The sequence below is a fragment of the Syngnathus typhle genome, linkage group LG11 (genome assembly GCF_033458585.1).
Source record: "Syngnathus typhle isolate RoL2023-S1 ecotype Sweden linkage group LG11, RoL_Styp_1.0, whole genome shotgun sequence".
Classification (NCBI taxonomy): Eukaryota; Metazoa; Chordata; class Actinopteri; order Syngnathiformes; family Syngnathidae; genus Syngnathus; species Syngnathus typhle.
Window position 1 is genome coordinate 8,553,782 of NC_083748.1, and position 12,221 is coordinate 8,566,002.

The 12,221-nt window shown below is 43.0% G+C and overlaps 2 protein-coding genes across 3 annotated transcripts; one reads left to right on the forward strand and one right to left on the reverse strand.

Moving 5' to 3' along the window:
- The first annotated feature begins 30 nt into the window (after nucleotides 1–30).
- Nucleotides 31–2,254, forward strand: thoc7 (THO complex 7). 2 transcript variants are annotated; one of them, XM_061291862.1, is made up of 8 exons: nucleotides 31–176; nucleotides 884–1,004; nucleotides 1,087–1,214; nucleotides 1,316–1,402; nucleotides 1,515–1,572; nucleotides 1,786–1,852; nucleotides 1,929–1,998; nucleotides 2,109–2,254. In XM_061291862.1, the coding sequence occupies exons 3-8, from the start codon at nucleotides 1,106–1,108 to the stop codon at nucleotides 2,168–2,170; spliced, it is 453 nt and encodes a 150-aa protein (XP_061147846.1). In that variant the 5' UTR covers nucleotides 31–176; nucleotides 884–1,004; nucleotides 1,087–1,105; the 3' UTR covers nucleotides 2,171–2,254. The 2 variants fall into 2 exon arrangements, with proteins under 2 accessions (XP_061147846.1, XP_061147845.1); XM_061291861.1 differs by lacking the exon at nucleotides 31–176 and adding an exon at nucleotides 559–666.
- Nucleotides 2,255–2,296: 42 nt separating this feature from the next.
- synpra (synaptoporin a) lies at nucleotides 2,297–7,490 on the reverse strand. Its single transcript, XM_061291859.1, has 5 exons — nucleotides 7,235–7,490; nucleotides 4,263–4,387; nucleotides 3,720–3,918; nucleotides 3,433–3,624; nucleotides 2,297–3,371 (listed from the first exon to the last, which is right to left on the reverse strand). Exons 2-5 carry the CDS (start codon nucleotides 4,316–4,318, stop codon nucleotides 3,120–3,122), a joined length of 699 nt encoding a protein of 232 aa, XP_061147843.1. The 5' UTR covers nucleotides 4,319–4,387; nucleotides 7,235–7,490; the 3' UTR covers nucleotides 2,297–3,119.
- Nucleotides 7,491–12,221: the final 4,731 nt, after the last annotated feature.

Genomic DNA, 12,221 nt, shown 5'->3' on the forward strand with positions numbered 1-12,221 from the left:
TTAGACGAGCGCTCCACTGTAAATATAGCTCACGCACAGTATGGCTCGCGTTTCATTGTTTCAAGCGGGTTTGGGGAAAGAAAGTATAGATTTAGGACACAATTAGAGCTCTAGTCTATGCAAACATCAAAAACAAAGAGGGCACTTAATAATTTCCAGAGGTAGGAAGTGACGAGGTAAAGTACTTTGTTTCTGTACTTGAGTAGTTTTCTCGGGTCAGTGTTCTTTACTTAAGTTTACTTATTTTTCGGACTATTTTTTTTAAACTTTTACTCCTTACTTCACTGAGATGACTAATATGTTCTGGTCCAATAAAGCGGAATAAAAATAGTGGCAGCAACGGCATATTATAAAGGACTCAGAGTAAGACATTCCCCATCTATTGCCTTATCTAAGTGATTTTGTGAAAATGTTATCAACTACAATTATGCGTTCTCTTGTCAGCCTTTAAATCAATCACGAGCAAGTCATTGGATATTTTCAAAAATAATGGGAAAAAAAACTTGCATTCCAATAGGACAAAATTGTTTTTTTACGGATGGCTGTGTTCTGAATCCTGTCCAGAAGAGGGCGGTAAAGCCTCTCTATTTGGTCTCTACTGACTCTGCTACTGCGGTAGAAGAAGAATACGAACCGATGAAGACATGATGGGGTCTGTTACAGATGGTAGCTACAAGTTTCATCGCTATTTTACATCATTTATGTTACAAGACAGTCGATTTAAGTCCAAACTCTAAAACGAGTCGATATGTTTCTCCTCAACAATGCTGACCTTGTTGCACATATTCCAGAAGCAACATTTACAGCCCCTTCTCATGTAGCAATTTTAGCCGCTAGCGGCTAGCTACGTGACCCATAACAGCTTCTTCTGGTTCCTTTTCAGATGAAGTAATTCGAAAGCGTCTTCTTATCGACGGCGATGGAGCAGGGGATGATCGGAGAATCAATTTGTTGTTGAAAACCTTCACCAAGTGGTGCAATTCACCTGGAAGCCCAGAAGAAAGGTCAGTGAACTTGACCAATTGATAGACCGACGCTGAGGCTTTCAGAAATGTGTTCTAAAATGTGTTCTATAAAAAATAAAAGCTTCGCACAGTACCAGAGGATGCTTGGGACTCTTGCCCAATGCGAATTCTCCCTGGGGAAGACTCTGATGGTCTATGATATGAATCTTAAGGAAATGGAGAATTATGGCAAAATCTACTCTAATATAGGTACATTTTTGTTGCATTATTTTCTCAATTGCATGCTGGAAGTTTATTTCAACTTCTATACTTGGGGTGTATTTACACACCTCGTTATCTGCACTCGACAGAACAAAATATAACGTCAGCACATGAGAAGATTGTGGAATGCAAAAAGGAAATCCTGAGAGCAAAGAGAGTAAGAAAGAACCGCCAAGGTAAGAATATTTCCATCATTTTTCTCAAAATGAATGGGCCAAGTTTTTGAGCATTATAAGAAAAGTGCTTGGTACTTTTTAACATTCTTGGTTGTATATATTTCTCCTGCAGAATACGATGCGCTTGCAAAGGTTATTCAGAATCACCCAAATCGTCACGAAACACTCAAGTGAGTTCATCAATACTACTATATTAAGTGGAATCTTTACAGTTAAACCCAGCCTGTTCTGTGAATTTGTTTTGGTTCATCTTGAATTTGAAACAGTTTTTCCCGCCTATACAAAACATGGCAAAAATCTTGCATACATTTTAAATGCCATAGACTAGTTAAAGCAAGACCAAATGGCTGCTCTAACAATGTAGTTATGTTGACTGCTTGCAGGCAATTGGAGGCACTTGACAAAGAACTCCAACAGTTGTCTAACATCAAGGAGAATGTGGATGCAAAGGTAATATGAAACTACATGCATTTGTTTTGAATAAACCAGATGTGATTTTTTGATTACCCGTATGGTCTGATTTCAGTTGGAACTACGGAAGAAGCAGTTCCACGTGCTACTCAGTACCATTCAGGAGCTACAGCAGACACTTGAAAGTGAGTAAACAAGGACATTTTGAAAGCTAACTGCATTTGCAAATTTAGAACTCGTTCTGTCACCCTTTGCAAGAAATGACTTTCCTAATCATTTGAATCTCACCTCCTAGATGATGAGAAACTAGACATTGACGAAAACAATCAGCCAAGTCCCTCAGAGGCTATCGAATGAGGACACCGTTCGTTCATTTTGAATAAAGTGAACCGATTTTATATGCTGAATTTTCTGCATTTTTGAATAAATGTGAAAACTACAGTCTGAAGTTATTCATGTTGAAAATAGAACGCAACACAACTGTTTTACACATTTTTGCATCGGGAGCTGTTTTATTACCACATGCATGCATAGAAATCAACAATAAGGGTTGCAATTGTTGTATTCCTTGCAACAGGCATTATCTCAGTCTCTTTGAGTATCATCTCTTTAAATAAACACAAACTTCATTGATTGTCAGTTTATAATAAAAACGTAGCTACCTTTGTATATAAAAACCCAACACTTTTTTGGGTCCGGTTTTGACACGTCTGCATGCTTTAATAGCGCTAAACCTTACTTCATGTGTGGGTTTTTTTTTTTCTGTTACAACTCTGACACAAGCATGGACAACATTCAGTAAATTGTTGCAAGAGCACCCACTTGTGAACTTAAGGGGAACAAAATGATCAAAACAAAATTACCTACATTGTCTAAACATGAGTTATAAAGTTACCATATAGATACTACATGAAATAAAACACACTTTCTCTTAGTTAAAAAACTAACCATACTGTAAAATAAATTCCAAATATGCCATGCTGGCTAATCTAATTAAGTTTTTTTTTTTACAAAGATCATGGTATCATGCACACAGTCAACACTATTTCCAAATTTCAGAATATACAAACAGACAATGTCCACACTTCAAAAATATATATATGACCAAGCAAATACATAGATATAATCCAAACAAGAAGAAAGATAATACCCACCCTCTCAATAAAACAAAAAGAACTAGAAGCAGTTAAAAAAAGAAACCTGACAAAACCTTTATTCATAGGGTGCAAACTCTTCCCGGTCATTTTTCCCCACCCATTGCCATGTTCAAAATGCAGATGTACCACTCAAGGTATAAAAAGGCAAACTACATTTGATGGGCGTAAGAGGAGGGACCACCGACCTGACTGTACTCAGACGGCTGGTCGAGGTCTCCCTGGGTGTTGTAGCTCCCTGACTGATCAAAGCTGCCCTGGTTGTAGGGCTGCTCATTAACACTACCAGTCTGCTTCTCAGAAACCCCGCCCACAAACCTGCCAGCACCCTTGTGCCAACCAGTCTCCTTGAAGACAAACCAGATGTTTCCAGCCCAGAGAACAAAGTTGAGGAATCCAAACACCTGGAGAGAAAGAATGAGATTGTATTTATTTGGTGTACTTTCTGGCCATCTTATTACCTACCACTGAGGTGTTGAGTCCAGACCAGCGTGGTTCTTGCACAGAGCCACATTTATTTGTCTGGTCCTTGCAGGCAGAGATGAGGAGCTGGACCTCAGCTGGCTCTGTAGCTAGCTTGACATCAGACAGAGCTTTGGCCCAAGCTGATGAGCTGACAAGCCACATGAAGGAGAAGACAACGGTCACAACAAAATCCTACAAGGAACGCAAGAGACAAAAACATAAGTTTGCACACCCAGAAAAACAGACCTAAGCCAAGGACACAAATGTAGACAGCTAACGATACTCACAATTAGTGGTCCTCGGTTGTTTTCGCGGTACTTGTTCTGGAAGAAGATGTAGACGACAGTGGCGAAAAGGGAGTAGAGAAAAGCAAAGACCGCAATCGTAACAAAGAACTCAGCAGACGATGAATAGTCTCCAATGAGAAAGAGTTGCTCCCTCCTCATGCCCTCACACATGGGCGCTTCAAATGACACTTGGTGCAACCTAATGCAAAATGGACACAATAAAAACACATTTGCTCTATAGCAGTGGTTTGCAAACTTTTTATACCAAGAATCACCCGAAATATTACTTAAGCCATCCAAGGATCATTCAAAAACAGACGTAGGCAGCGATTCTCTCACCTACCGCTAGAGGTAGCTGTAACACACTTTAAGAATCACTGCTGTAGAAAGCAATGTACATATGGATTTTTAAACTTCAAGTGAAGTAAAAAGGTAAAGTAAGTACAACAAGAGCAATTAACCCACTCCAACTATTGCTTAGAGCAATTGAATAAGCATGTTAGGAGCTCAAAGGTGTTTAAGATGAAAATAAACATGTCTCACCTGAAAGGATAAGCAAAGTCAATGGCAATGCTGAGGTTGCTGCTGGCCTTCTCCATGCAGTCCACACTAACTCGCAGCTGCCCAGAGTAGCCTCCACATGTTGCAAAGGCAAATATAGCAAAAAGCTAAAAGAAAGAGGGGGGGGGGGTTATGACTTTTTTGCTAAATGCAATATTTCACAAAGCACACCTCAGGAACCTAAATTCTCACATTTCCCATTATTGTTTTGATGAGAAAGTTGCCCCTGCCAACATGGCCGCCATGCTTTGGACTTATTCTAATCAACTGTAAAATCAGTTTATCAACAAAAATAAATAATTATAATAATCTCTTTGATAATATGGACTCTTCCACAAATCTCAAGAACAATAAAATCTGCTGTATACTCCGGCATTCCCATGCCGATCTCAAATTGCCAGTTGGGAAAAGACAAGTGGTGATAGGAGGTGTATAATAAATGCTCTTAAGTGTTAGGAATAACCCCAGATAATGATCTCTTTCCTGCTGTACACCACCCACCTCCACCCTCCTGCAGCTGTCTCATCTTGCCGTGATTTATCGGAGGGGTTTAGCCCCTCTCATTTCAGGCAGGGTCCTTTGAACGGTGGAGTGTGGCATTGTAGCAGGAGGGTGGCTGCTAAGCCTCGCACCCAGCGTGTTTATCTGCCTCTCCCAGCTGGGCTCCTCAGGGAGCAAGCCATAAAGAGAGAGAAAAGAGAAGTGGAACGGCGAGAATGCGGCGAGATGTTTGGGCATCAAAATAAATAAATAAAAAAAATCTCCCTTTTTGCTCCCGTTCCTGACCTGAATGGCTCGATATGCAGACTCACAGCAAGGTTTTAAAAACAAATTTTATCAGATAAGAAATTAAAATTCTATGCAGACAAAAACAAAACATCCGTCCAAATTATTCATAGATTAATTTCCCAACTGTACAGCAGCCTTTGCAAAACAATTTTTTTTTTTTAATATCACCTCATTATGGTAAGATAGATACTTTATTGATCCCCGGGGGAAAATTCAGGTCCCAGCAGTTAAATACAGAAATACACAGATAGACAATACTAACATCAATAAAAGGAGATAGCCTAATATGAAAAAATAAGTAAATAGATCAAATAAATAAATACATTTTTTGACAATAAATTGAATATTTGTTGACCATGTTAGTATTATCTGGTAGATTGATTCTATGTGATAGTTTGAGTCATCTTGACATGTTCTAAATTATCCATGCAAAAATAATAATAATAACTATCCACTTAATCTGAATAAAAGTCCCAAAAGCTACCCGCTTTATGAACAGCAGCACACGGGTGAAATGTCCACACGTTTTCATGAGTGAGCTTGTCTTATCTTTTCACAGCAGCAGCATCACCAAATAAACTCATTTAGTGGCAGCTAATCCCTTCATGCACGGGGAGTGCGTTTTGTCCTGCATAGCTCCGATTCATCTACCCCACTAACTCATTCCTCTCACTCTCTCTTTCACTCTGCAGGCTCCACTGCCCACAAGCATAACAATCTCCATTAAAATTTTGTTACACTGTTTTTCTTTGATGGCCCTCTAATGTCCATTGCTTCTCATGGCTATTTTGTCTAGGGTCCATCACCTAGACAATGATAGTGCCCGCCCGACACATTCCTGCTAAGTCTGCTCAGTACTCCTTAAGATTTGCGTATTCAGGTAAAAGAAAAGTCAGAATATTTTATCAATATGATACAGTGCCCATGCAAGCGTGTGAGATGTTGCAACTATGATGATGCTTCAATGCATAAACAAATGTATATCATTAGCATCATGTGTTCATTCAGCTGTGCAATTTTGCTGCTTTTCTCATTCCATCGCTCTCGAGCACGCGCACACACAGACACACACATGCAGTGAAGTGTTTGGGCACATCTCAAGGGACAGCTTCTGCATGAGTTAGTCTATGGCTGAGGGAAGCGGACCTTACAGCTGTTTGGAACAGAATATGCCAACCAATGATTGTGTGCCAAACACACACACACACACAGACCATCATCAGTCTTTGGAGGCATGGCCGCTAATGACTTCCGATCTTATATGAAGATGTTTCAAACTCAGTGGAGTTCTGCAACAATAAGTATGGCTGACGTGAACATAGCTTCAGTGTCCACATGGCTGATCATCTGTACAGTTAAAGATTGGACAGTATTAGTCAAACCACATGCTGGTCAGTCAACCAGGAGAGAAAAGGTCTTATTGCCTGAAGTCACACAATCGACTCAAATCGCAAACTTGTGATCCTTTCTAACGTGCAATGACATTTTGGTTTTATAGCCTACTAAATGTTCTAAGAAAAATAAAAGTCCACACAGGCCAAGATGATATTTGAAGCCTAAACCTCAGAACTGCGAGCTCTAAGCACGGAAGGCTAAATTAATACAATATTGCAGAAGTTAAAATTGAATTAAACAAGGTTGTGTACTATATACTTTACATCCAAAAGGTAACCAAAGAACATATTTGTGAATTTTCCCATTTGCAACAAACCACGCAAACACACGCACAGATTTACAAGGTTCATTTCAAAGCACATTAAAAAACGAGAGTGAAATATTTTTTTCCATTTTTCACTTAATGTTGCATGATTTATGGGTGAATGGTGTTATGTGGCGCATCGAAAATACGCACGAATGGAACACAAAAGTCACATGGCCCTCCTTGTGTAAACGCCAAAGCCATAATATAGATTCTTAGTTGGGATTTTTTTTAACTTAATCTACAAGTCACCGCAGCATGGTTGTGATGTTGCTAATCACATCACCCCATAATAATGTGACGATGATCAATTGAAGGTAAATTCAATGTTTGACTGCAAAATGCGAATAGCGGCGCGGCGTAAATGTCACCGCGCGTTGCATTTGATCCACATTATGTAACTCAACAGTGTTTAATTAAGTTAGCACATACGTATATGGGATGAAAACAAAATGTTCCAACTCACCCATTCCAAAACACGGATAAATCCCAGAGGTAGTTTAAGCACCTGGAAGGTTCCCGCAGATGCAAGCTGCAAAGACACAAAAGTAGACCATAATCATATTTTTAGTTTGATGCATTTTAATTCAGAAGGCAATTACACTGTTAAATAAAAGCGCATTTACTGACCTGATTTGCAGTGTCCATTCCAGCAGCGCGTCCTCGTGCTACTCGCTTGATTGGATGTAAACAAACGGCAAACGGAGAACCAATACAGAAGATGCGAGGTGGTATCAGTTGTGGTAGATTGGAATCGAGCACTCGGTGCTCGACTGTGTGGTCTGTCTGTATTGAGAGTCGGGGAGATGTTGACTGAGCGGGCAGTAAAAGATCGACTTATACTGCATCCTTGCCTCCGTGTATTATTGGTGAAACAACCAGTAAGCAACCCACGGTTAGTGACAACACTACAACAGTGTATCAGAGCATAAAGCCACAACATGGTGTCAGAAGACGGTGTTACGGAGTAAGTCAAGGACAGTATTCAACACGTGTTGACCGAAGATAAGCGGCAAGCTAACGGGAGCTAACACAGCCGACATGGAGCAGTTCAGGCCACCGTCTCCGCTGATAATCACGGGGAACCTCGCTGAAAACTGGCGCAGGTGGGAGCAGCGTTTCCAGCTCTATATGGTTGCTTCTGGCGCGGTGGATAAAAATGAGGGGGTTAAAATTGCCATCCTGCTCCACACTGTCGGCGAAGAGGCGCTGGAAGTGTATAATACACTTGCCATTACCCCAGAAGGGGAGGAAGCAACGATGGAGGAAGTTTTGGAAGCATTCAGAGGCTACTGCAGTCCACAAAAGAACGTTGTTTTTGAACGCCATCAGTTTTGGTCACACACAATGTCATCAGGAATATCGGTGGACAGATTCATCACAGAACTACGTCAGAAGAGCAAGAACTGTGAGTTTGGAAGACATGAAGATGACATGATAAGGGATAAATTGGTGTTCAGCATTAGTGATACCCATCTGAAAGAGAGACTGTTACGTGATAATGCACTTACTTTACGCAGAGCAATGGAAACATGTAGATCAGCAGAACTCGCCAAGTCACAAATACAAGCGATGCAAGCGTCACCTGTTGTCCATGATGCCTCAGTGGATGCGTTAAATAGAGCAAGAGTGCAAACACGCAGCTGGGACAAGAACAAACCAAGCTACAAGAAGCAGGTAATGACTGTGTGCCGTAAATGCGGAAACAAGCACGAGCCTCGTCAATGCCCAGCTTACGGCGCTGTGTGTCATAAATGTGGAAAAAATAACCACTTTTCAAAGGTGTGTAGGGGTGGCTATGAGAAAAATAGCCATTGTAAGACAAAGACTGTAAACAATTTAGAAAAAGAAATGGACTGTTTATACATAGGCATGATTGGAAATGGAACCAAGAAAACAGCACACCAAACAAAGGACACTGTATGGCGCGAAACAGCCACGATCAGAGGTGTTGCAATTGACTTCAAGCTGGACACTGGTGCTGACGCTAATGTGCTGCCCAGGCAGCTATACCAGCAGCTACCAGGTCCCGTTCAGCTGCGTCCAACAAAGACTATGTTGATAGCTTTTGGAGGGGCACGCCTGACAGCAGATGGTGTTGCATCTTTAGCATGCAGAACGTCTAAACGCAAGGCTGTGCTGGACTTCCACGTGAGTAGCCAAGCAGACAAGCCAATTCTAGGAGGGGAGGCTTGTGAAGAGCTGCAACTGGTGAAGAGGATGGGGTCGCTCGCGGCAAAAGCTCCACAACAACAACAACCGCCAGCCACCAAAGAGGAGCTACTACTAAGATATGCTGATGTATTCACAGGATTGGGGGAATTTCCTGGAGTTCATCACATACACGTCGACCCCAGCGTCACTCCTGTGATTCACGCATGCAGGAATGTACCCCTCTCCATCATGGATGCGCTGAAAGTGACAATCAAAGACTTACAAAACAGAAAAGTGATAACACCGGTGAATGAACCAACAGAATGGGTGAACAGTCTTGTTGCCACTAAGAAAAAGAACGGGTCGCTGAGGGTGTGTTTGGATCCTTGCAACCTGAATGAGGCAGTCAAGCGCCAGCATTACTCCATTCCTACTCCTGAAGATGTGCGCAGCAGACTGGCTGGAAAATCCATCTTCTCCATCTTGGATGAGAAGGATGGGTACTGGCAGATCAAGCTAGATGAGCCATCATCTAAGCTCTGCACCTTCAACACGCCGTGGGGACGCTTTCGCTTCCTCAGGCTACCATTTGGGATTAAGTCGGCCAGTGAAGTCTTTCAACAAAAGAATTGTGAGACCTTCGGCGACATTCCAGGTGTGTACGTCATAGCAGACGACATGATTATAGCAGCATCGTCAGAGCAAGAACATGATGAAATCCTGCAGAAAGTAATGGAGAGAGCAAAGTCTGCCAATGTGAAATTTAACAAAGACAAAATCCAGTTCAAAGTGAACACAGTAAAATATATGGGACACATCATCACGGCAGCAGGACAGAGGGCTGATGACGCCAAGATCAAAGCGATTGTCGACATGCCGACCCCGGACGACAAACAAAGTCTCCAACGCCTGCTGGGAATGACAAAATTCCTGGCGCAGTACATACCAAATGAAGCCTCACTCACGGCACCCCTCAGACAGCTGCTAAAGAAGGACGTAGCATGGCAGTGGTGCCCACACCACAGCGCAGCACTACAGACGCTGAAGTCTACCCTCACACAAGCGCCTGTTCTGAGGTACTACGATCACAAGCAGCCGCTGACTCTGCAAGCAGATTCCTCAAAGGATGGGCTGGGAGCCTGTCTGCTGCAGGATGGCCACCCGGTGTGCTATGCATCAAGAGCGCTCACGGACACTGAAAAAAGATATGCGCAAATCGAGAAAGAGTTACTTGCCATAGTGTTTGCTGCTAAAAGGTTTCACCAGTATGTTTACGGAAGAACAGTAACAGTGCAGTCTGATCACAAACCTTTGGAGGTCATTGTGCGCAAACCACTGAGCAAAGCGCCAGCACGGCTGCAAGGGATGCTTCTACAACTACAGAGGTATGATTTGAATGTGACATATACACCAGGCAAACACATGTACATCGCGGACACGCTCTCACGCGCCACAGCGTGCAATGACAGTGGCAATCTCAATGAGAACCCTTGTGATGAGAGAGTTGTGTATGCCTTGGAAGCCACAGACGCGTTGAGTAACGAAACACTTAGCCAGCTGAAATCAGCAACGGCAGCAGATGGCGTGTTACAAGCTGTATGTGAGAGACACTTGAAGGGTTGGCCCATGAAAAAGAAAAGTCTGGACAGTAAACTACACAGTTACTGGCCAATGAGGGACAATATCAGCATCGTGAATGACATTGTGATGGGCGGAGACAAAATCATAATACCCGAGTGCTTCAAGAGAGTGATTTTGGAGAAGCTGCACCTTGCACACCAAGGCGTGCAGCGTACTAAAGCTAAAGCGAGAAAAGTCCTTTACTGGCCTGGCATGACACGAGACATAGAGACAATGGTGGAAAAATGTGTGCAGTGCCAGCAGCTACAGCCCAGACACCAGGCTGAGCCACTCATTCCACACCAGGTTCCTGAACTGCCATGGATGAAAGTTGGAGCTGACATCTTCGAGCTGCATGGTCAGTCATACCTGCTGTTGGTGGATTACCTGACAAAATATCCAGAAGTGCTCAACCTGACTGATAAAACAGCTCGCACGGTGATTCAGAAGATGAAGTCTGTCTTTGCCAGACATGGGATACCTAAGGAGGTAGTGAGTGATCATGTCCCATTCGCCAGCTATGAGATGCAGTCATTTGCAGCTTCATGGGAGTTCAAGCTCACACACTCCAGCCCAGGTTTTCCCTCTTCAAATGGAATGGCGGAGCGGGCCATAAAGACGGTAAAACACGCGCTGAAGAAAGCAGTGCAGACTGGCACTGACCCACATCTAGTGTTGCTGTCGCTGAGAAACACACCGGTGACAGGACTAAACCTGACACCTGCACAAATGTTGATGGGTAGAGTCCTGCGCAGCACACTTCCATGTTCCAGTGCTGTGCTGAAACAGTCATCCCCACAGCATATTCTCGAAAGAATACAGGACTTGCAGTCCCGGCAAAAGCAACACTACGACCAGCGTGCAAAGCAACTGCCAGTGCTGACCCCAGGAGACACGGTGCACATGCAGACGCGACGCGGCTGGGAGCCAGCGGTTGTCATCAGGCAGCGAGATGAACCACGCTCCTACACTGTACAGACACCGGCAGGGAGGACACGCAGGAGGAACAGGCGACATCTGAGAAAGATACACCCAAGCCTGTTCAAAGACTCTCACCCTGATGAACATTTGGACTCTGAGTTTCAACATACTCAGGCTACTGCAACAGTGGACTCACCACCACTGGAACCGGTACCACGCAACCCTTGTCCTGTGCCTGTGGACAGCATGCCCACATGCTATACCAGGAGTGGCAGAGCAGTTAGGCGCCCTGCCAGGTACACTGAATGACAAAGTGATGTTGTTACTCCATGTTAAGAAAGAAAGAGATGGAGAAATTAAAGTGTGGATGTTTTGTGTTTATCGTGAAGTGTTATAAAATGTTATAGGTTCGGAAGGAAAAAAAAAAAAAGATTGTTGAAAGCCATTAGGGTTGTTGAAACATGATTTGTTTGTAATTGATATATGCATGTCGAAATTGTGATCAATGTTGATACCAAAGAGTTAAGGTAACCGATACTAGATAAGCTACTTCTCAGTTGGAAAAGAGGGATGTGGTAGATTGGAATCGAGCACTCGGTGCTCGACTGTGTGGTCTGTCTGTATTGAGAGTCGGGGAGATGTTGACTGAGCGGGCAGTAAAAGATCGACTTATACTGCATCCTTGCCTCCGTGTATTATTGGTGAAACAACCAGTAAGCAACCCACGGTTAGTGACAACACTACAACAGTGTATCAGA

Coding starts and splice junctions, on each gene's coding strand:
- thoc7 (XM_061291861.1), top strand. CDS start 645: ATGATGGGGTCTGTTACAGATG. Junction 1,403..1,514: donor AGTAAGAAAGAACCGCCAAG/GTAAGAATATTT, acceptor TTTCTCCTGCAG/AATACGATGCGCTTGCAAAG. Junction 1,853..1,928: donor AGGAGAATGTGGATGCAAAG/GTAATATGAAAC, acceptor GTCTGATTTCAG/TTGGAACTACGGAAGAAGCA.
- synpra (XM_061291859.1), bottom strand. CDS start 4,318: ATGGAGAAGGCCAGCAGCAACCTCAGCATTGCCATTGACTTTGCTTAT. Junction 3,625..3,719: donor ACAACCGAGGACCACTAATT/GTGAGTATCGTT, acceptor CGTTCCTTGTAG/GATTTTGTTGTGACCGTTGT. Junction 3,372..3,432: donor CTGGACTCAACACCTCAGTG/GTAGGTAATAAG, acceptor CTTTCTCTCCAG/GTGTTTGGATTCCTCAACTT.